Source organism: Leptinotarsa decemlineata, unplaced genomic scaffold, assembly GCF_025532065.1.
Source record: "Leptinotarsa decemlineata unplaced genomic scaffold, Ldec_3_MD MMD2_tig00001621_RagTag_RagTag, whole genome shotgun sequence".
NCBI lineage: Eukaryota > Metazoa > Arthropoda > Insecta > Coleoptera > Chrysomelidae > Leptinotarsa > Leptinotarsa decemlineata.
This window is the reverse complement of record NW_027412566.1, coordinates 3,822,876-3,847,151: the sequence shown is the minus strand read 5'-3', so window position 1 is coordinate 3,847,151 and position 24,276 is coordinate 3,822,876. Positions and strand designations below refer to the sequence as shown.

Here is a 24,276-nt window from a genome sequence, read left to right as displayed (position 1 = left end):
CATACTCGATACACACATGAACATTTGCTGAACGGGGAGGAAGAAAAGATATGCCCTATGTGTTCGGTACCAATGTCAGTCAAACAAATCATAGTGGAATGTCCCAGTTTTGTGCCACAACGACAAAAGTTCAGCATCAGTTCAGAATTGAAGACAATTCTTGCAGCAGAAATAGGAATTCTTCACAGGATATAATTTTTATTTTTAATGTCACACAGTTTCTAGCCTCAATGTTGTAAATAGTATCAACTTCATGAAATGTTAATGTATTGTTGCTAATAACCCTAGGGGTTGATGCAACTTAAATTTTTTCAAATAAAAAAAAAGTTCTGATTTCTAGGAATAATATTCAACTATATTAAAGTGACGGCCGGTCAAATATATCAGAAGATTAAATAGAAAAACACATATTTCTGTCATCAGCATAAAGGTGAGATATTCTGGAAAATTTCGATGTATATAAAATGAAAGAGAAGGGGCCTAAATACTCCCGTGTGGCACACCCAAAGTTATTTTTAGCCAGGCATTTATGCAAGTAATCTCACAGAGGATTGCCTTGCAGATGCTTTTTGTTCGATAGCATTTTCAAGTTCCCATTTTCCTTAAACGATTTTTGAATTTCAAAAAGATCAACTGTGTCAGGTGCATTCCTATATCGATCGCGATTCGCGGTCGACTCCTATAACAATGTAAATAAAAAACTTTCAATCAATATCAGCAAATTCAACGATAACTAAAACAAACAAGATAACGTCGACGATAATGTTATCAAGAAACATAGAACAAAGGTGTACGTTAACGACATAGTTAACAGTTTCAATTAATAGCGCAATTACCGCTACCTACGCCGAATTACTTCTACTCAGAGAAAGCCAACGGCCACCTAGTAAAATGGCACGTGAGATAAACACAAAAGCACAGTGAAGATCCAACTGGCAAGATCGCTACACCTTTGCCCGGTAAATATCGCTATCTGGCGGGCAAACAATACACGATCGCACCTGTCCCGCTACTACCTGAGACAGGTGAGTGGGGATTGCCGTCACGTGACGCGATTTTTTACGTAAAAAACGAGTTTACCGCACCTTCTGCTTCCCCCCAGAGTCGCTCGAAAAACAAACCGTCATCTAGCTAGAGTGTGGGTGCGCGAAGAAGACTTCTTAGACGAGCTCGTCCACAATTACCGTCCAAAAAGAAAGTGTGATTAATAAATAATTACGTGTAATGCGAGCTGACATAGCTTTGAAGTGGGGGCTAGTGCACCTTTCTTTGTTTCAATGCAACGAATATTTTGTTTGCGATCGAAGGTGAAGTGATTGTTTTGATACACCGAGTTTAAATATCCAGCAGGCTATGCCAGGATCGAAATAAAAGAACATGAGTGTTTTTCGGACGTTTTTACGGTGCGTCCTGGTGCAATTGAGTTTAGTTCTTGCCCAGGGAAGTGTAGTGGACAAATCTAAACGCGGCACCCTAACAGAGTTATCTGGTGGTACCATCGTCAACGACAGGTTGGTTATTTCAAAATCTGGCAGTCCTTACTGGTTGAGGAATGATATCATCGTTGAGAGAAGTGCTGAATTAGTCATAGAAGCTGGTGTTACTATCAAAGTTTCGCCACAAGTGGGGATTACCGTTCGAGGTGTTTTGACAGCCGAGGTTAGTACCACAAAATGTTACCATAACTATTTTTTGAATTTCCATAAACCTGGTTATGTGCCGAATAGGAGAAAAACTCGTCAACCTGTTTTTTACTCTATTGTGAAAGTAAAATTGTGGAACAATACTCCTAATGAATTCCAAACCAATTTTATTCAACTTCAATTATAAATTCATCAAGTAAAAGTTAAGGCATAAGATGATAGGCGAATTCAAAGGAAATAATAAAACTCTGAAAGAAAAAAGCACATCCAGAGGATCTATATTGAAAATACTTTTTCTGCCCCAGCAAAGAAGCCACCCAACGGGCGTTTAGCTAAATAAGTCAGCATCTCCTTTTACTTTACAATTCCCTAGCTGAATCTGTAATGACCTACTGTATTACAGCATTCAATACTACACTTGATTCTCTGCAAAAAACACAAAATATTCTTCTAAGAATTATTCTGAAAAAAAATAAACGCTATTCCACTGACATGCTATACCAAGAATCACAGGTCTTGAATATAAAACTGTTATTTACTCAACAGTGTTTAAAAAGAAAGTACATCAGACACGAAACATCTAACCAGAGAAAAACTGGAATAACCAGATCCACTAGTAATTTGAATCTCAGTATACAACTTTTCAGAAAATCTTTAACGCAAAGATCTTTCTTTTTCTTCGGCCCTAAATTCTTCAACTGCATTCCGATTGAATTGAAATGTATTCGAAAACTAGAACAATTCAAAAAAGAAACAAAGAAACATATTCTACAATTTTCAAACAAATTTTATAATATAATGAATAATAATTTAATATGAACCTTACCTTTAAAAACTATCTGTTCTCCTCTGTAACTGACCCTGCTTGAAACGGTTTGGAATCCTCACCATTTGCAACTTATATTATATAATTATTTGTTATTTTTTAAAAAAAGAAAAAAATTCATTGATGTTAATTTTTCTACTAAATTTTTTCTCTACTCACTGCTTAGTTATTATCATAAAATGTACACTTTTTTAGAAAGTCTATAGATCTAGTACATGACAGAACAGATAAACATATCTAGGCCAAGTTACTGGATCTGAGACTTTTGAAAAACACGATATATTACATGTAAATATATAAACTGTACTTCAATATGTCAATATCAATCAATATCAGTATCAATCATCAGGAGATGAATCACATGGATCTCAGATGGTCCGATCGTTTCTATGAATAAAAAAATCAAACAGGTATACAAAATATTTACAGAAAATCCATCAATATCTCAGTGAATTTAAACCTCATGAAAATAAAGTATACCTACATGATGTTTCCATTCAAATTATGTAGTGAAAAAATGCACGGGGGGGGGTTGAGAGCTAATTTCATAAAAAAAAATCTTATGCATTGTTTATAAGATACATGATGTTGGGCTGTTGAGCTTTTTTGTATTAATATTGTAAATATCCCTTGTCACAACAATGAATGTAACTTGACAAATGGCAAACATCTCTTACAATTAAATGTTTGTAGATTTCCTCCCCGTAGAGTAGACTAATAAAGTTATTTTTATCCCTTTTTCGTTTTCATTTATTTGCTACGGATAAAAGAGTTGTATTTTTAGAAGTTTTACCCAACATTAAACCTGAGCCGCCACTGGACTCAATAATTTTTAACTAATTAAGGCTAAATGAACTTCTTATTATTGGAATTAACATTGCCAAATTTTAGCAAAATTCGATGTTTACCAAACTTTCAAGAGAAGTTTGCATTTCCGGACCTGTGCTTAATGTTTTTTTTCATAAAACTATCTTCTCAACAAACTCTTGTACCTATTTTTCTTCGCAATCAGGAGACACCCTTTATAATATTATTAATAATCTTATCAGGATTGCTATAAGGAGCATATATGATGTCTGTCCTGAAATAATGTAGAAATGTGTTGAATATATTATAATTGAAGTATAAATTCAGGAAATACAGGAAAAATTGTGTATACATATAAAAATACGTACTGCATATTTGAATTATATTTTTTTTTTCAAATATTGTTGCCAACTCAGCTGAGAAAATATCGACCAATAAAAACTAGTTGATATCTATTGTTCAGGTTTCAATTTTGTAAATTCCCCTTGTCTCTTTCTACATATTGAATTAGAAGCCTTCATTATATTTTCATATTTGTTACTTGCTGATAATGTAGCTTTCAATAGGCAAGAGAATTCAAATCGAGATTATACATTACAAATATATATTTTTCTTAGTTCAATATATGTACATGTGAATGAAAATGAATAGAGGAATTATTGAATATATCACTCCATAATTTTTTCACACATTTTTCAAGATCGTCTCCTCCTCGAGAAACATTTCACTTTTTTTTTCACATACATGGTCCCCTCTACGTGGTTATCCGAACCACCCGGCCTGGATACCGGCGTGAATAATAGGGACCCTCACTTAACGTTTGATAAAAACTTACACATATAGTTTGCTTCGACGGACAATGACAAATTCAATGATTTTTTGTAACTTGAAATTCTGTAAACAAATAGCTTGAATTTCAAAATCTGAAGATACACTTTTCCATTTGTGATGCATTGTTGAATATGGTACCACAAGATTCTATTTTGGACTGATAATATTTTCATACATCAGTCAGTCAAATTGATCTGATATATGATGGAATTGATCTGACCAAATTTTTGGGCAAAATTCAAATGTTGATACTTTCAAATTAGTGGGATTCAAAGGAGGTGGATTTTAAAAATAGTTATGTGATGTTTCACCTTCTACATTACTGTAATAAACAGATATATCGTTAACTCTATATAATAAACATGTTTGTTGAAAAAATCATCAAATTATTTGTGAACAAACAAGAACTCTTTTGTTTGTTGAAGAATATGTTTGTCAAAAATGATTTTCTTGTTTTGCAAAGGCTTTTGGGGAGTTTTATTTCCCATTGCCCTACTTATTTCTGCCACTGACTCCAGTCCCCTGGCTAACCCAAGCCTAACCCAAGCCTAACCCAAGGGTTATTGGAATCCTTGTTCTATCATAATGAACCATACATAATGCATAGGTTTGTTAAAAAATCATTTTTGACATACTCCAACGATGATCTGTTATCATTGATCAAATTTCAGGGACAATTCTTCGAAATTTTCAAAAATGTATACAGGATGTTTCTCATCAATATTTTATAATATTTGAAAGGTTTCTTTTTGGCCCATTTCGAGAAAAAATTAATATTGGAGTGTTTTTGAAAAACATCCTGTATAGATACACATTTTGATGAATCATTTCAGTTCGACTATTTCTTGGCTCATCTAGTTTGACGGTTCGTTACAACTATTCACAAATAGCTTGTTAATTACATATTATTATGTAGCAATGACACTCCTTTTCTAGAAAGTCTAGCTACTGCACGACGTGACTGTGGCGTCCCAAACAGTTATGATACATGCCGTGGTATTTTCAAGAAAACCACGTCACTTCGAGGCTTATTGTAAATTATCTACTAGTGAGTCACATCAACTAACAAATACACGTCAAAAATGTAGGTTGAGAGGTGTTTCATTTATTGGATTATATACGTGAAGTTTTATCAGTGGATTATAAAACATCTCTGATGAGACTGGGAGGTTATGAATGTTTGAGTTCAAAGCTGCAGTGGTGATTCAAATAACGATCATACAAATCTTCATTTTCAGAAATGTAAAATATATTCAAGTGAGATTTTAACTACGCCACATACTAGAAATAAATGAAAAAGAGCCTACTGGAATCAGTAATCTGATTTGTGCGAGAGTTTCCTCTCTCTATATTTTTTTGAAAGATCACCATTCCCCATTTTCGAATGGGGGATACTTAGCGAAAAGTTTTGGAAACTCATTCGTTCCTAAAAAAATAGAAAAAAATATGGCTAACTCACAAAGTGTTTCACACTGTATAAGGATAAATTTCATTCCACCCTGTAAGTTTTGAGTCAAATGAAAGTTTTCATACCCTGAAAACAACTAACTTTCATTCTTTCATATCAACATGAGCTTAAAGAAATAATTCAATCCTTTAAAAATAAAAAGGCCGTGGGAATAGACGAAATTTCAATTATAATTTTTGCTAACCTTCCTGATACCACATTAAATGCTCTAGCGTTCGTATTACATTGCACAAAGGTGGTGATCTCAGTGATCCTTCAAACTTCCGTCCTATATGTCTCATTCCCACTCTAGGCAAGCTAATAAAGAAACTGGTTAAATTAAGATTGACAATTTTTTTAAATAATAATAGTGTCATAAGCAACAACCAGTTCGGCTTTCAATCAAGAAAGAACACCCCTGATGCTATCTTTTCTTTGTTATATGACGTTTATGGAAATATTAATAAAAAAGACTCATCAGCAGCAGTGTTCTGTGACTTTTCTAAAGCTTTTGGCTGTGTAGATTGGAATTACTCACAAGTGGTTCGAAAATTATCTCAAAGAAAGAAGTCAGATTGTGAAAACCTCATCATTCTCATAAGAAGGCGAAATAAAAAATGGCGTACCACAAGGTTCAATACTGGGACCGATACTTTTCCTGCTATACATAAACGATTTAGCATCTATCGATATAAAAGGAAAATTCACCCTATTTGCTGATGAAACTTTATGTAATCTACACAAGAATATAAGTGCAGATATAAAAAAAAATAAAAAAGTGGTGCGACTCTAATCTGCTGTCTTTCAATGTGTCCAAAACAAATTTAATATCATTTCGCTGCTTTATTGACAGCATTCTTTTAGCAACACAGGACACGGGCAGGATAATTGAAAACAGACCTAGTACTAAATTTTTAGTGGCAATAATTGACAATAAACTCAAATTCGCTGATCACATTGTAACCCTCAATAAAAAGCTAGCTTCAGGGTATTTTGCAGTGAGAATAACATATAAGGATCTTGGTTTGTCTGCCGCTAAATCGGCTTATTTCTTACTTGTTGCGTTACATTTAAGGTATGGAATTCCTTTCTGGGGATTATGTTGCAAAACTCAAATGCAGACGGTGTTCATCATTCAGAAAAGAGCTATAAGATTCATGTGTAATGCCAAAAGTCGAGACTCCTGCAAACCCCTATTTGAATTACATAAAATCATTATTTTAGAAACAGTATGTTTAATTAACAAACATAAATTGATACTTAGCAATCAACCGTTTATTCCTCTTTATGTGCCTGGTGTTCATTTGAACGATTATCAGTAGCTTGTTCAGTCTGCTCAATATACTTCTTGTCGAATCTTCATAGCTAATTTTACATAACCTAGACTTCTCGGTATCCCTTGTCATTCAAATTGCCCGCTAGGCTGTAATAAGTTGGATTTATTATATTTTTAGTTGAATTTTAAATACCAAAACACATGTGTTTTCGTATGAAAAGGGAACCTTATCATCTTTCAGAAATAACCTTAAGGCCAACAGAACCAAGCCATTTAAAGAAAAAAAGTCGTTAAAATTAACTGCTTGATACTAAGAAATTCGATATTTTGTAACATTCAACCCCATAATTCATTTCATTATCTTTCGTTAAGGGTCGAAAATATGTCATCCAGTCTGTATACCCCATTTAGAATAAAAGTCAGAAAACACTCAAACGTATAATAAATATCGTAATTTATCTTATGAGCTCTAAATTTAACGACAAGATAAAATGAAGCCACCCAAGTGGCTAATCTACATATGTTTTATTCGAGACAGCAAAGAAAATATCCAAAAATGACCCTTGCAGTGACATCTATATATCAGTAGTAGACTCACGACATTAGAAATGTCGGGAACTAGACGTGAATTCTTGAGGACTTATTCGCCGGACCATGAGGTGGCGAAAAGAGTACCAGTCTTAGAAACAATTTCAAACTTTCTGATTGGTTAGAATTTTTTGAGATAACATTACTTACATCCCCTAACATAGTAAAGGTGGTGAGGTTTTTTTGGAAAGATTTAAGTCAGTGGTGCGCGGAGATTTGGTGAATCCAGTTGAATTTCCTACGGTAGCTGGAAATTCTAGAGGAAATTTTGAGTGAATTGAAATATTGAGATATTTCAAGTCACTGTTTAGAGAAGTGACACTAATTGGGTTTTGGTAGTATTCGCGGGTTTATTCAATTTAGTGATTTAGAGATTTTTCCGAGTTTCTGTTAAGAGTTTTTGGGGAAATAGTGGCTTTCGTTGGAGTTTTCAGGGGAGTCCGTCTACGATAATTTTGGTGAGCGTATTTTAAACAATTCTGATATATAGTGTAGATGTTATTGCATGCTTATGTGGACTATATTTTCGACTTGGCACCTAGAGTATTACTGAACATTTACCATAATAATATAGCTACGAATCGGGTTCCCTTTTCATTCTATTAGATTATTATAGGTCATAGTAATTTCCTACGTTATACAGAGAGGAGCGATTAAGTGGGTCTCTTGATAACTTCTCAGAGTTGTATTTTATTTGATTTTATAGCATAGCTAGTAGAATTCAGGCAAGGCATATCTATGCCCTGAGTGAACTTACCTCAATTTTCAAAGGAATACTCCTGTCAGTTTGTTTTAGTAGTTTACCCATAGTTTGTTCATGGTTATAATTATTTATTTCTTTTTCTTTTATATAGTGTAAATAACGTTCAGTATTAGTTCTGTTCATTTAATTTTTTTTCTATTGTTAATCCGATTATTCTGCCAACTTTACTCATTAATAAAGTTGGTTTGTGAAAACTTTGCTAATATTATTTCATTTCCTCAAACCCCTAAAAGACCACGCATTTAAGCCGTGGCCGAATCCAGTCTCCGAGGATATAATTGGTGGCATAACCAAGCCATTTCTCCACGAAGATTAGAAGGTAGGAAAAAGTCAACTGTTGACCAAGTTGCCTACTAATTCTCAATCCGTGTGATCAGGACGGATTTCAAACTTTTTCTGATCTGGTGGCAGCAACTTTCACGCTACCAAACTAAATTAAGAAAATAAATACCTTTGGCTGAACGATCCCATATACAGGGGGGTGAATTTTTCTGGTGCGAGTAAACTGAGATGATTATTATATATTCATTAGTAGTACTTATATAGGGATCGCCAATTCAGACCAGACGGTCATTTATTACAGTGGTGGCCTAGCGGTGGGATATTATTTTATTTGAAGGGGATTATTTTATTTGAGGGAGTGAAAGAAAAAGATCGGTAGGATTAACTTTATCAGAAAGATATATTATTTTATTTGAATGGTAGATTTTATTTGAGAGGGTGAAAGAAGGAGGTCCAGAAAGAAAAAATAATAATATTTTGCGTTAATTTTTTTTGGTTGATAAGATACAGTAGAAGTCAGTTAGGTTTATCAACATAGAAAAGGGAACCCTACAAATAACCCGACTTGTGCCTATACATATATATTTTACTCGAAGTTTGGCAAGGAGTCCAAAAAATATATAGTTTCTAGTTCGATACTCATTCCGATTATCGAAATGAATAATAAAGAAGGTGTATCAGGGGTTACACCCACGCCAACACCTGTTAGAGTGGCAACCCACTATTCGCTAGGTATGATCGCGGCAACTTTAGATGATTTTTCAGGAAAAGAGGTTGTAAGGTATTTTGAGAAATTACAGTTGCGTGCAAGACTGGATAATTGGTCGGAGGACGAAACCCTTCAGTTATTTAAATTCAAGCTTGTTGGTGACGCCTATAATTATTTTAAATCGGATGCGCAGTTGGACACGTTAAATTTTACTGATCTTAAGAATAAATTCATAAAAAAATTTACCCCATTCCAATTACCAGGCGAAAATCAGTGGAATTTAAGTAAATGTTTTCAACGACATGACGAAGATGTGTCGTCATTTTGTACTAGGTTAAGAATTTTAGGGTCTGCCTTACTAAAGGAAGATTTAGCAGGAGCTGACGCTGGCGAGGAAGCTGGGATAAAAAGGAAGAATCGAGAACTTATCCTGAATCAATTCAAGGTGGGGCTGCGAAAGGACCTTATGAAAGAAACTGGCGTTTTATTGTTGAGTGAGAAAAATTTGGATTTGGAGAAGGCTGAGGAGTTAGTTAAGTTACAGGAAACAACCCTTATGATGGTCCAAGGAAGATGTGCGAACTTGAAAATTTCGGCAGTAGATAAGCAGGGCGAGTGCCAGGCTTGTGGTGGAAATTCTGAACATTGGTCTAGGGAATTGAGGGTCGATACCACGGATAACAATAGAGATGAATATAGAGGCTCCAGAGATTATAGGAACAGAAATAATCCACTTCTAGGAAAGAATTGTTATTCATGCGGAAAACCAGGTCATTTCTCCAGAGACTGTCGCAGAGTTCAACCCGAAAACAGTAATGGATGTTATGTGTGCCAACAAGCAGATCATTGGGCAAGGGATTGTCCAAGAAACAATCAGAATAGGGGTCGATCAGATTTTCGTAGGTCTTATAGGGGAGCTAGGTTTGCAGAATTTCAACCACGTACATGGAAGCCGGTCAGAAACGTAGTTGGATACAATAGAGATGGAAAACCAAATGCGGAAGCTGAGAACAGCAGAGAGGCAAAGCAGAATACGGGAGCCATACCTAGACAAGCATCACAGTCGACTTCTTTTTCAGGGCCACGACTGGAAGATGGGGACAATGTCAATTTAAACTTCTGAGGCTGAATTCCCCCTGCCAGGATGGAGGCCATCGACAAACAAGAAGGCAGAATCAAATATATAATACAGGGAAATTGGGAAATTCGGGTGTACAAAATCATAATAAAAGGGAAGGTAAACGGGTTATGGTAATACCGGAGGTAAATTCAGGAGATATACCGGATATACCCCATATTATAAGAGTGAGTGTGAATGGAGTATTGAGTTATTGTTTAGTAGATACAGGAGCAGCGGTAACGCTTATTCAAAAAAAACGAGTGCTGGAGAATGAAGTAGATGTGAGAGGAGCGGATAAATATCAGTTGACCAGTGTCACAGGACATCCTTTGCGGACGTGGGGTACTACGAGTATGACAATAGGACCTGAGGATGGAGATGTTAACACAAGATGTACCGCAATCGTTTGTGAGGATGAAACATTGGGAACGGTTCAAGCCTTATTGGGAAGGGATTTCCTATATGCCAATCGAGCACGTATCTCCTACGAGCAAGTACCATCAGTCGCCATGTGGGGAAAGGTCATCCCATTTCTGCACAAAAAGGACATGGACGGAAATATTGGATGTCAATTACCATCAAGGATAGGACAAATCACCAGGAGAAGAAACGACAAAAATCTAATGGGCAGTGCACAAAACAAAAGTAATGGAAGAAGCATAGACGCAACGCACAGGGAAACCGCATCTTTTCAGCACCGGGGATCAGAGAATAACTGGGCTGGTTGGCTTCAAAAAGTGAAAATCTTCTTCGATAGTTACAGAAGACAAGTCCAGCGGACAGATCGATGGGAGACAAATAGACATCAACAAATATCAGAAAATTTTGAAAGAAGAGGAAACAACAAGCAAGGCGATGCAGAGGAGACTGAAGCGATAACCGAGGTACCTTTAGCGGTACAAGTTATCACAACAGAAGAGGCAGCAGCCGAGACAAGGAAGAATACGACGGACACAGAAGATGACGAAAATAAAACTGAAGGCATCATCAGAATCAACGATGCTGGCAGAATTTTTCCTCAGGAATTAGAAAATGAAATCGTCAGAGTACCAGAGTTATCCAAACTTAGAGAAAGTGTCGGTACTTCCAAGACAGATTCAGGAGCGCGTCCATCGCACGCGAAACAGAGTAAGTCTGATATCAGTCCAGACGAAAATCAGACATCAGATGAGCCAGTATCAGAATCGGACCTGGTAGCAATGGAGGATCTGGTAATTTCCCCAAGGACAGAGGCGTATATACGAGGAAGCCTGAAAGTACCTGTAGAAGGTGATATCCTAGTTTGTGAGCCCTTCGAAATAGGAAATCCTCAAGCACACGTAGCCCGTACTGTTGTAAGGAATGAAAAAGAAATCCCAGTGAAAATCATAAACTTATCGTGGAAAGAGGTTATTCTGAAGAGAGGACAGAAACTTAGTAGAGCTATTGTGGGAGAGGAATCACCTCAAATTAACACCTCTAATAGCAATGTTTGTAAATTGGATTTTTCAAACGATGATTGGATGAGAAATGGATTTGACCTACATCATTTGGATGAAATGAACAAAGAAGAGCTATTTAAGTTAATTCGAAAATACAAGCATCTGTTTCGGGATGAAGATGAAGAGTTGACTAGTACGACAAAGGTAAAGCATAGCTTGACTTTGGTACCAGGCGCACAGCCCATTTGTAAAGCTCCATACCGTATACCTTATCGTCAACGAGAAGTACTCGAAGGGGAAATAAAAAGATTATTGGACTTGAAAGTTATAAGACCATCATGTAGTCCGTGGTCTGCACCCGTAGTACTGGTAACAAAACGCCTGCCTAATGGAGAAGAGAAAGTGAGAATGTGCATCGACTACCGAGGACTCAATAACGTAACCAAGAAGGAATATTATCCCCTTCCTAACATATCGGATTTGATTCAAGGACACAAAGCAGGTACAAACATGCTCTTCTCGGTTATTGATGTAGCCGAAGCCTATCATCAGATAGACATGGACGAGCAGGCGATACCGTTGACAGGATTCAGTACGTTTCAAGGTCACTACGAGTATATGAAAATGCCATTCGGTCTTGTGAATGCGCCTTCGACCTTCCAGAGGTTTATGAACATGACACTCACAGGGTTGACTCCAGAGACATGTATGGTCTATTTGGATGATATCATCATTTTCAATACTGAGGGTGGAAAAGACCACATTGAAAAAATTGAAAGGGTTTTCGAAAGATTGAGCGAGGCTAATGTGAAGCTGAAACCAAAGAAATGTAATTTCATGTCAGAGAAAGTGAAATATTTGGGCCATGTCCTTTCCCAGGAGGGTATATTACCCGACCCGGAGACCATAGAGACAATTGCCAACTTTCCACTACCAAAGAATATCAGGGGAGTGAGGTCCTTTTTGGGAATAGTAAATTGGTACCGCCGATTCATACCCAATATTACGGAGATATCTGCACCATTGGTCAATTTGACGAAAAAGAACGTCAAATTTGAAATTACAGAAGAAGTGCTAGAAGCCATAAGGAAACTGAAGAATGTGTTGAAGTCAGATTCGATTTTGATTTTTCCTGACTTCGAGCAACCGTTTATTTTGGCGACCGATGCGTCAGGACTAGGTGTGGGAGCAGTGTTGAGCCAACTACGAGATGGGTATGAAAGACCCATTGCCTATGCGAGCCGTAAGTTGAAGAAGGCAGAATTGAACTACACTACGACAGAAAAGGAGTTACTTGGAGTTATGTATGGAATACAAACTTTCCGTTGTTATGTATACGGGAAGAAATTCTCGGTAATCACCGACCACCGACCGTTGAAATGGTTGCTGACTCTGAAAGACCCGAGTTCGAGGTTGACTAGATGGGCACTAACCTTGGCGGAGTACGATTTTGAAATTATCCATCGACCCGGAAAACTTCACGGAAATGCCGATGCTCTTAGTCGAATGTATAATGAAGAAGAAAACTTCATAGACGTGAAGTACGTGGAATTCGAAGAGTATAGGAAGAAACACAAGATACCACGGTTCCAGAACCTGACGTATCGGAAAGAAGATTTGTTCACTTCACCAGAAAATTGGGCGTTAGCTCACTGCGTGTCGAAGGATCTAGCTATGGGAGCGGGGCTCGCCAAGATTTTCAAGGAGAGATATGGAGGCGTGGAGTCCCTGAAAGGACAAGGAAAAGGTGTAGGGGAAGTAGCGACGTTAGCGCTTCCGGAAAGGAACATTTATTACCTGGTCACGGAGAGTGCCTACTATGAGAAACCCACCTACCACACATTATGGGAGTGTCTTAAAGAACTCCGAGAATGTTGCGAAAGAAACCAGGATAAATTTCTGGCCATACCTAAGCTGGGATGTGGTTTGGACGGACTGGAATGGGAAAAAGTGGTGGAAATGATTGAATTCATTTGGTACGGATCTGACATGGAAATCAGAGTGTACGACGACAGGGGCACTATAGACAAACCTATCTGGATTGTAGAAGAAAATATAGTTATAGAACCAGTTTGGGATCGAGAAACTGTGGAGAAGGCACAAAGTCGTGATAAATTTTGCCAATCCGTGATAGCCCAACTGAAAGATGCAGAGGAAGGAAAACAAGAATTCTATACAGATGAAGACGGAATACTGTATAGAATTGAAGAAGATGGAGAAGAAAAGCTAGTAGTCCCCAAGGAAATGATGAAGAAGGTACTTGAAGATTTTCATAATATGCCTATGGCCGGACATCAGGGACAACAAAAAACGTTGTGGAGTATCAAGAAGAGATTTTATTGGCCTAATATGCGGGCGATAATATCAAATTACGTGGCAGCTTGCGAATCTTGTAATAAGCGAAAAACTTCACCACATCATAGAAAGGCACCTCTTCAAAAGTTCACGACGGCTTATGAACCCTGGGAACTGACGTCTATGGACATAGTGGGACCCTTAGTGACATCTTGGGATGGAAATCGCTACCTATTAACGTTCCAAGATTATTTTACGAAGTACGTGGAAGCTATTCCCCTTCCAGACCAAAAGGCGGACACAATCGCACGAGCCTTCGTGGAACATATCGTGTACCGACATGGAGCGCCTAGGATGCTCTTAACTGACAAAGGAGCAAACTTTACGTCTGGCCTATTTAAGGCTGTATGTCAAATGTTGGATATCAAGAAGATCCAAACTTCGAGCTATGCACCGACATCGAATGGTCAAATTGAACGGATGCACCGAGTGTTGAAAGATATGCTATCACATTATATAGCAGATAATCAACGCGACTGGGACACATGGATTCCGGTGGTACTGATGGCTTACCGCGGGAACGTTCATATTTCCACCGGATACACCCCGTTCTTCCTTCTGCATGGACGTGAGCAAGTGTTGCCTGTGGAAGACTTCATTCGACCGCAGCGAATCAGATACGACTGTGCAGAAAACTACGCTTCGGAGCTAGCTGCCAGACTGAAAGAAGTGTACTCGCGAGTATTGAAAACATCGGAAAAGGCCAAAGAAGAAAGAGCAAAGCATTACAACAAAAAAACGAGGGAGAGGATGTATGAGCTCGGAGATCAAGTGTATCTCTTGCGAATGCACGTTAAGCCCGGTATATCAAAGAAACTTGTGAAGCCCTGGATAGGGCCATACAAGGTTGTAGAGATAATAGGTCCAGTGACCTATCGAGTGAAGAAGGTTGGTGGAACAGACGAACAGGTAGTACACGTGAATCGGCTGAAGTCATACTCAACCTATACTGTCGAAGGAGATGATTCCGAGGAAAGTAATAATAGCGACTATGAAGAGGAGAGGATGAATAGCTCTGGGAGGACGTCTAAGAATGGACGTAAAGAAGAGGAAAACGAGAAAAAAATCACAATTCTCCCCCAGTGGATAGAATTCGAAGGTCACTCGGAAGAAGCAGCGACTGAGGAGGAAGATGTTGATGTAGAGGAAGGTATAGAGGAACCCCAACCCTTAAGGAGATCCGCTCGGATTCGGAGAGAACCAGATCGACTGAACCTGTAAGAGAATGTAACTGAGTGAATGAGAACTGGATGATGGAGAGTGAAATTAATGAGTGAGATGAATGTATGATACGAGTAGATGAACGATTAGGGGTGGGCAGGAAAGAAAGTGTAACGATGAGAATGCATTTGAGCAAATCAGAGGAGTGCCGTTACTTGAAGAGCCCGGGGTAAACTCTCTTCAAGCTAAGTTATTGATGTGTTCGTCGAACTAGTGTCTATCTTTGACCCGGATTGACATTAGATGACGTATCAAGTGAATTTTGTTTTCACTTCCTTTTAGTTTATTGTATAGTTTATTGTAGTCTCAACTTTTCTTAATGAATGTAATGATTTTTATTTTACCATATTATAAACGATCGATGGTTAATCTAAATTGGAGCCTCTATACACCCTTCGTCAATCCCTGGCAATAAGATGGAAAAAGGCAGCACGATCTCGATTTTCCTAGTGATTGCTATCTTGCTGGTCAGGCATTATTTTGTATCGGTAATCAGGATGATCGCGTACGGTTGCAGGGATGAGAGGGTGAACATTTCGACTGTATCTCTCAGAGACGTTAGTGTCCAGAACGAGAATCCGCGTACTTGAGCGACTTCAGATTGATGCATCACCGTGGGATGCATAGTCAGACTTATTTGGTGGAAAAAGGACTGTCGAGTTATATAGACAGTTACAGAACGTTGAAACTATACCTGTTGGAATCCTGTTAGTTATTGAACAAATAACCTTGAATTGTTCAATCAGCGCCACATTAATAATATTGGGATCAGTGGATAGTACCTGCACCTGCGAAGGAACAACCTACCATGAAAATGGACGAACCTGGAAGAATATGGCTTTCTTAGTCGACGTGAGGATCCGAGCGAGAGACTAATTGGCGGTTATTATACATTTCGAGTTGCGAAGTACCTACTCTATAGGCGATACCCTGACCTGGTGTGTAATTCAACTGGAGCGTTCCAGAGAAGCCCAACCAGATGAACCGACGACGTCATTGCCAATCATCGCAGAACCCCAGCAGACTGCCCATCATACCACTGGCGGTTACCCTGTTCTGCCCCAGACACACTGGACTGTGAACAAAGACATTAACGAAGCAGCTTGAGTGACTTAACCAAAAGACTTTTTCAATCAGTGCGGTACAAAGTTGTAGGACGAACTTAGGATCTGTGTAGATTGAATTCAATCTGAGTTCAATCTATTCGAATCGTATCTAGAATAATGTGCCGTTGACCAATAAAGAGTAGCATATCATATGGAAGTTATTGAGATGGAAATTCACCAAGGCGTAAAAGACTACAGTGAATCGTGAGTGAATATGGCCTCTGTTGTGATGTGATAACGCGAACTGTAGTATACAAGGAGATACGTTCACTCCTATTTCAATGACTTTTTTTTGTAAAATTTGGAATATTTCGTTAGGGAACCCCTAATCATAGCATGCGAGACAACCCCACTGAAAGTCGCGTAACTTGAGGTGATACCTATTCTGTTTTCATATTTGAATTCGACATGAGGTGGCGTTGTTGCATTTGTCAGTAAGCATGAAGCGAGAAAAGTTATGGCAATTAAGCCAAAACTTTTTCAAAAGGGGGAGTATTGTAATAAGTTGGATTTATTATATTTTTAGTTGAATTTTAAATACCAAAACACATGTGTTTTCGTATGAAAAGGGAACCTTATCATCTTTCAGAAATAACCTTAAGGCCAACAGAACCAAGCCATTTAAAGAAAAAAAGTCGTTAAAATTAACTGCTTGATACTAAGAAATTCGATATTTTGTAACATTCAACCCCATAATTCATTTCATTATCTTTCGTTAAGGGTCGAAAATATGTCATCCAGTCTGTATACCCCATTTAGAATAAAAGTCAGAAAACACTCAAACGTATAATAAATATCGTAATTTATCTTATGAGCTCTAAATTTAACGACAAGATAAAATGAAGCCACCCAAGTGGCTAATCTACATATGTTTTATTCGAGACAGCAAAGAAAATATCCAAAAATGACCCTTGCAGTGACATCTATATATCAGTAGTAGACTCACGACATTAGAAATGTCGGGAACTAGACGTGAATTCTTGAGGACTTATTCGCCGGACCATGAGGTGGCGAAAAGAGTACCAGTCTTAGAAACAATTTCAAACTTTCTGATTGGTTAGAATTTTTTGAGATAACATTACTTACATCCCCTAACATAGTAAAGGTGGTGAGGTTTTTTTGGAAAGATTTAAGTCAGTGGTGCGCGGAGATTTGGTGAATCCAGTTGAATTTCCTACGGTAGCTGGAAATTCTAGAGGAAATTTTGAGTGAATTGAAATATTGAGATATTTCAAGTCACTGTTTAGAGAAGTGACACTAATTGGGTTTTGGTAGTATTCGCGGGTTTATTCAATTTAGTGATTTAGAGATTTTTCCGAGTTTCTGTTAAGAGTTTTTGGGGAAATAGTGGCTTTCGTTGGAGTTTTCAGGGGAGTCCGTCTACGATAATTTTGGTGAGCGTATTTTAAACAATTCTGATATATAGTGTAGATGTTATTGCATGCTTATGTGGACTATATTTTCGACTTGGCACCTAGAGTATTACTGAACATTTACCATAATAATATAGCTACGAATCGGGTTCCCTTTTCATTCTATTAGATTATTATAGGTCATAGTAATTTCCTACGTTATACAGAGAGGAGCGATTAAGTGGGTCTCTTGATAACTTCTCAGAGTTGTATTTTATTTGATTTTATAGCATAGCTAGTAGAATTCAGGCAAGGCATATCTATGCCCTGAGTGAACTTACCTCAATTTTCAAAGGAATACTCCTGTCAGTTTGTTTTAGTAGTTTACCCATAGTTTGTTCATGGTTATAATTATTTATTTCTTTTTCTTTTATATAGTGTAAATAACGTTCAGTATTAGTTCTGTTCATTTAATTTTTTTTCTATTGTTAATCCGATTATTCTGCCAACTTTACTCATTAATAAAGTTGGTTTGTGAAAACTTTGCTAATATTATTTCATTTCCTCAAACCCCTAAAAGACCACGCATTTAAGCCGTGGCCGAATCCAGTCTCCGAGGATATAATTGGTGGCATAACCAAGCCATTTCTCCACGAAGATTAGAAGGTAGGAAAAAGTCAACTGTTGACCAAGTTGCCTACTAATTCTCAATCCGTGTGATCAGGACGGATTTCAAACTTTTTCTGATCTGGTGGCAGCAACTTTCACGCTACCAAACTAAATTAAGAAAATAAATACCTTTGGCTGAACGATCCCATATACAGGGGGGTGAATTTTTCTGGTGCGAGTAAACTGAGATGATTATTATATATTCATTAGTAGTACTTATATAGGGATCGCCAATGAAGACCCGACGGTCATTTATTACAAGGCAACCCAATAACTTGTCAATATTCACCAGTATATTTCTGTTATAGACTTTTGTAAGGTAATGCAATGTAAGGTAATGTAAGGTAATATGCAACCAATTAAGTCGATTTCCAGTGCAATTGACTGCTCAATAAAAGGTTATAAACCAGTTATACTACGAAGTAAAAAATTATGAATGAACAAGTTGCTCCGGAGGTTAATCGGCGGAAATGGTCAATGGCACTACTGTGTTAAATCCCAACAATTTCAAGCGCAGGTCAAAAATTAAAATCAATTAGTGAAATTAATTACATGATGAATGAATCAGTTTCTTCTCCGGTATCATGCCTAGTTTACGACAATGAGGTGGAGAGATAAAATCACGATATAGTGAATTTTTCAAGCTCCACAAAACCAGTTTTGAATTCTCTCTTCAAATGAGAAGACTTGTTAACCATGTGTAAAGAATATCATTCTGATGAAAATAACTGCTTTGATCCCCAGAACTCTGTTGATATTTCTTCTTGTCCATGTTTTACCAACTAAGTTAATGTCCTACTAGTTTTTCGAAAAAATGTAAATGTTTGGTAATGCATGAATATTTTTACAGACTTCAAAAAAAGTTATCAGTTCGACGCGTATATATTTAATATCATTATATACTGTAATATTTTCGTATGCCCCATAAAAAAGTCTAAAAATATGATCTTTATTGTCTAAAATGTAATACACTTTATCGACAAAGGGTGTCATGTTTATAAATACATAAAATGTTAAAAATATATCAAATGTTGTTTTTTAAAGACAATATAGTATTCACAAAAATACAGTGAAGATTAAAAATAACAGACAAAAAACAATTAAAAATATCAAAGATAAGAAAAAAATGTACACATAACATATGTGTACAATAAAACAACAGGAATTTCATACCGGAGATGACTCTCCATAAGCGAATAAATAGTATGCATTTATTGCTGCTGAAAATCCAAGTTCACGAGATATGACATTTATGGCAAAGCAACCAGAAGATAATTTATTTTTTTAACCAGTATTTTGCGTGTCAAATTTTAAATTACTGTCAATGAATATACCAAGGCTCCTGATTTGTTTCTTAATTACTTTTGATTTCGTTTTAATGATCAATTTCGTATATATTCGAATTCTTTTGACTTTCATGTATTTTCACTGGATTCTAAGAAACGTAACCTGAAACGAATGAAAAAATATTGTGGTTCCGTATGGTGAAACTCAGACAAGTTCTTCATTTATCTATTCTAGATTAAGTTTAAAATACACAAGTTTTTCGAAATATCAAGTTCAATATTTGACTTCAATTAGATAAGCGCAAACTTGATCTTGAGCTATATTCGTACCTATTTTATTTGTGCAAGATTAATTGCCTTCATTTTTTCTCTCTGAATTCCTGAAAGGCACGTCAATAAGTTGATTAAAAATATACTTCCTAGATTTTGTTTCATTATTCTCAGCACACATGTTACATCGCTTGGAAGGCGCTTAATATGTGCAATGTGCAAGGTCGCACATTGCACATTTGAAGATTATCCCAAAATGATTGTCTATATCCATTCAAAATATAATAATTTTGAAACATCGCTCTGCTCATACAAAAATTGAAAGTTTCTGCAACTACATTTTGAGCACATATTCGAATGACCACAACGTGATTGCCAGCCGTGATTGACAGCCGGTTATCATATTTATGGACGTAAAAAATTGCCACAAAAAGTTTTTCCTGAGACCTTCACAATAGTAATACAAATTGAATGTAATTGGTAATTCTTATTCAGGAAATTTCTTCGTGAAACATCGACTTTTCAAAAGATGATTTAGAATTAATATCCTTTCCTCAAGTAGCTTTCAAAAATTATCGTGTACTGTAACCAGTATTAGGGGACAACAGATATGAGAAGACAGAGACTGGAATGTTTGAAATTGATGAAATCAATTGTGAGGTTAGGTTAAACCCTTGCGCAACCCGCAAGGTTGATACCCAACATATAGCAAGAATATATGTTTGTCAATGCTTATACATATCATTAATAATTTTCGAGTTATTTTGGAGGATGAGTTGGAGATGCCATCATATAATAGAAATTATATGGCCCTGTTTCCGGAGAGCACAAATCTATGACACGGGCATTCCATCAGTCCGTATCGACTTCGTTATTCAACCGAAATCTGTGCAATTTCCAGCTGAATTCAGCCATGTTATAACTGAAAGTAGAATGTTGTAGTTTTCCCCGTTCCTTGTTTTTCTGTTATAGATTGACTTTCGTATTAATCGTATATTTTTTATTGAAGCCAACTCTGGATGTGGCATCTATTTCATGGTGGGCCTACCAACTGCCTATCATAAACGAATGCTTATACAAAATTTCGTGTCCCTGCAATTTACCGCTGTGGAGATCTGTCGTACGGAGCAGATCCTGGCAGCAGCATCATGTCACGTTTATGATTAACATGCATTGTCATCGGTTCTGGACCAGCATGCAAAATTTCAGGTCAATCGGATACCGGAAAGTGGGTCAAATTAAACTTGCAAGATTTGTTAACATACATACAAGTCAAGTTAAATAAAATGTTTTAATAAAAGCTTTTGAAAAAGCAATTTTTGGAAATTTACACAAATGCTTTTTTCATTTCAAACTAATTCTTTCCAAAACTGAGTTCTTTAAACCGACCAAACCTATAAAGCATATTACAAGTACATAAGTGAAGTGTGGTAACGATAATTTTAAATGGGGGTGTTAATTAGAGGCATCAATTTTATCGACAACTGTCACTTTTGGATGAAGTTATCATTATCATAATTGGCTTATCACTGACTTTACATGTGTAACTGACTGCATATCAAAAATGTTCCACACCAGTGGACCTTCATAAAGATGACTGATGTTAATATTCTGGAAGAACGTTATTTTTTTTTCTGATATTTCGAATGATAGATAGTTTTTTGTCACAGGATGATGCTTAAAAAATGTACCTATATGGAGCGTAATATTCAAGTTAATATTGGGTTATTTCAACAAGTTTTGTCTACTTGAATCTGTAATAGCTCGATGAATATTTATTGAATCTAATCGAAATAAGCGTCGAATCAATGCATTTTTGCCAATGTATTACAAGTCGATTAATTTCGTCAGCATGAAAATTGAGTGCTCGGGATTCGATGAAGTCGAAAGTCGTTTTTGTCTGGTCCTGATTGGCGAAGGTTCTACCGGTGAGAAAGGCATCGAAATGCTTGAAAAGATGGTAGTCGGTTGGCGACAGGTCTGGAGAATATAGTGGCTGAGACCTCTTTTGTTGACCAGGTTGGCTGCCGCTGACGCAATTTCCGGACCATTTCGTCGATTTTCTCACACTGAAACCCTGCTGTGATGGTTTGATCCGGTTGCATATAGTACCATGATCTTTTTTGATGGGGATTCGCCTTTGCAAAGTACCTGCGTTGCTCATAGGTATTCAACCACTGCCCTAAACGTCTTCTGTTGTCGCAGAGGATCTGCTTTTTATCACACCTGACGATTCAATCCAAAAAAAGGATAGTTTTGCCGCAAACGCAAAAAAGAACAAACCTCGAAACTTGACAATTTCTATCGATTGTTCAAACCGTGGGGCACCCAATTTTTGACCTTTCAAACGTTTTAAATCATCAAAAGCCGCATGGGCGCTGACGCAGTTCATGGCAATTAATGTGGTAATTGCTATTATGTTGAGGAGTTCTTCGACAGAATCGCAAAATACCACGAATTATATTTTAAATTTTTCAAAAAAATGTAATAGGTACTTGCTTGAAACCGTGCTTTTCATATTTTCACTGTTACATAAACACTATGGACTATAATTCAATGAAAAAAAGTCAACAAAAACCCTCTAATTATACGTTTTTGTAAAAAATTATTACGGAACCTAGTAACGCTCTGAAAAATATGTATCAGAGCGTAAAACACAACAAGTTCATCGTAATCTCTCGAAGTAACGAATAGAGAATGTACGGTACTCGTTTTCAATGAATCCGATTATAATGATAATAAAGTCCCTCAATAATGGGTGTAATTGTTTGAAGATCTGAGATGCTTTTATTTCACTAGTTCGGACTTCCATTGTCTACTATATAAAATGATTTGAAATCCCTTAAACAACTAAAAAAGAAGAATTGAAAATGAATAGCTGAAAATAACAATTATATTAACCAAAATAAACCTGAAATAAAATAATAGTGAAATGAAATACAAGTAAAAATAGAACAATTGAATAAATAAAAAATAAAAATAAAGAGAAGAAAATAAAAATAAAAAGTGTAGAGATACCAAGCCACGTTAGTTCACGACGTTTCGATTGTTAGTATCTACAATCGTCTTCGGGTGATGACTGGACTGATTCCTCCGAGAGATGACTATTTATAGGTCGTTCGAGTACTTTCACTTAGCCCCGCTTTCCATTTTCCGCTTCACTGGTTCCGTGGGAGATGACCGTTTTGGCGAGAGTTGGCAATTTTTCGCTTGATGATGGGTTTCCATATGTTGCGTATTTCTACGCAGGCTTGGCTGAATACGCGGTTGGACAACATGTATGCGGCTTCCTTGAATTTTCTCCTAAACCAATGTTCCTCTCTGTGCAAGATCTCAGCTTGGGACCACTCGATGTTGTGTTGATGGGTCCAAAAATGGTCTGCTATTCCTGATTTGCTGGTTTCCCCTCGCTGTGTGTGTTTCTTGTGCTCGGCAATGCCAACATTCAATGGCCTCTTAGTTTCACCAATATAAGATTTTCCGCACTCACAGATATCCGGTAAATGCAATTTTTGGAATCGCAGTCGGCGTTTGGTGGCCTGGTTTTCGTGAGGCTGCTACGGATAGTGTTACCGGATCTGAAGCAGGTTCTGATGTTGTACTTGAAACCAATTCTTCTTATCCTCTCCGATAATCCTCTGATGTAGGGAAGTGCAAGCACTGGTTGTGACGGCTTCTCTTCCTTGCGAGGCTTCTGCTGTCTTCTAGCCAAAGTCGTCTTTTCTACCATCGCTTTGGAGTAGCCATTTCGTTGAAGATCATTTTTGATGATGTCTAGTTCCTTCTCGAGACCTTTCTTTGTATTACAGAGCCCAAAAGCACGGCCTAATAGAGTCTTGATGATTCCTCTTTTAGTCCATTGATGGTGGTTGGATTCGTGGTTCAGATACTGTCCCGTATGAGTGGGTTTTCGGTATACAGAATTTTTCCCACTTAGTGTCGGTCCTCTTCACCAAAACGTCTAAGAATGGCAATTCGTTGTGGATTTCCTTCTCCATTGTAAAATTGATGGAAGGTCTCACGCTGTTGATGTGTTTCAGGAAGGCGTCTAGTTCAGTATTCCCATGTTTCCATATTATGAAGGTGTCGTCAACATATCTCAACCAGACTCGAGGTTTCTTGTGGGCTTCTTCAATGGCCAGAGTTTCAAACCACTCCATATATATGTTGGCTATGACTGGTGAAAGTGGCGATCCCATTGGCAGTCCCTCATCTTGTGTAAAGAATTCGTCCTTCAGTTGGAAATAACAGTTTCGTACACAGCATCTTAGTAATTCCATGATTACTTCTATAGGTAGATTCGT

General features: G+C 37.1%; 1 protein-coding gene across 2 annotated transcripts in view; it reads left to right on the top strand.

Moving 5' to 3' along the window:
• Positions 1–791: 791 nt before the first annotated feature.
• The window catches only part of bark (C-type lectin domain-containing protein bark beetle), a 57,468-nt gene continuing 33,983 nt past the window's right edge, over positions 792–24,276 (top strand). For both annotated transcript variants that reach the window (XM_023166741.2, XM_023166739.2), the window contains exon 1: positions 792–1,659. In XM_023166741.2, the coding sequence (XP_023022509.2) occupies positions 1,378–1,659 (282 nt within the window). In that variant the 5' untranslated portion in view covers positions 792–1,377. The remainder of the gene's footprint in view (positions 1,660–24,276) is intronic.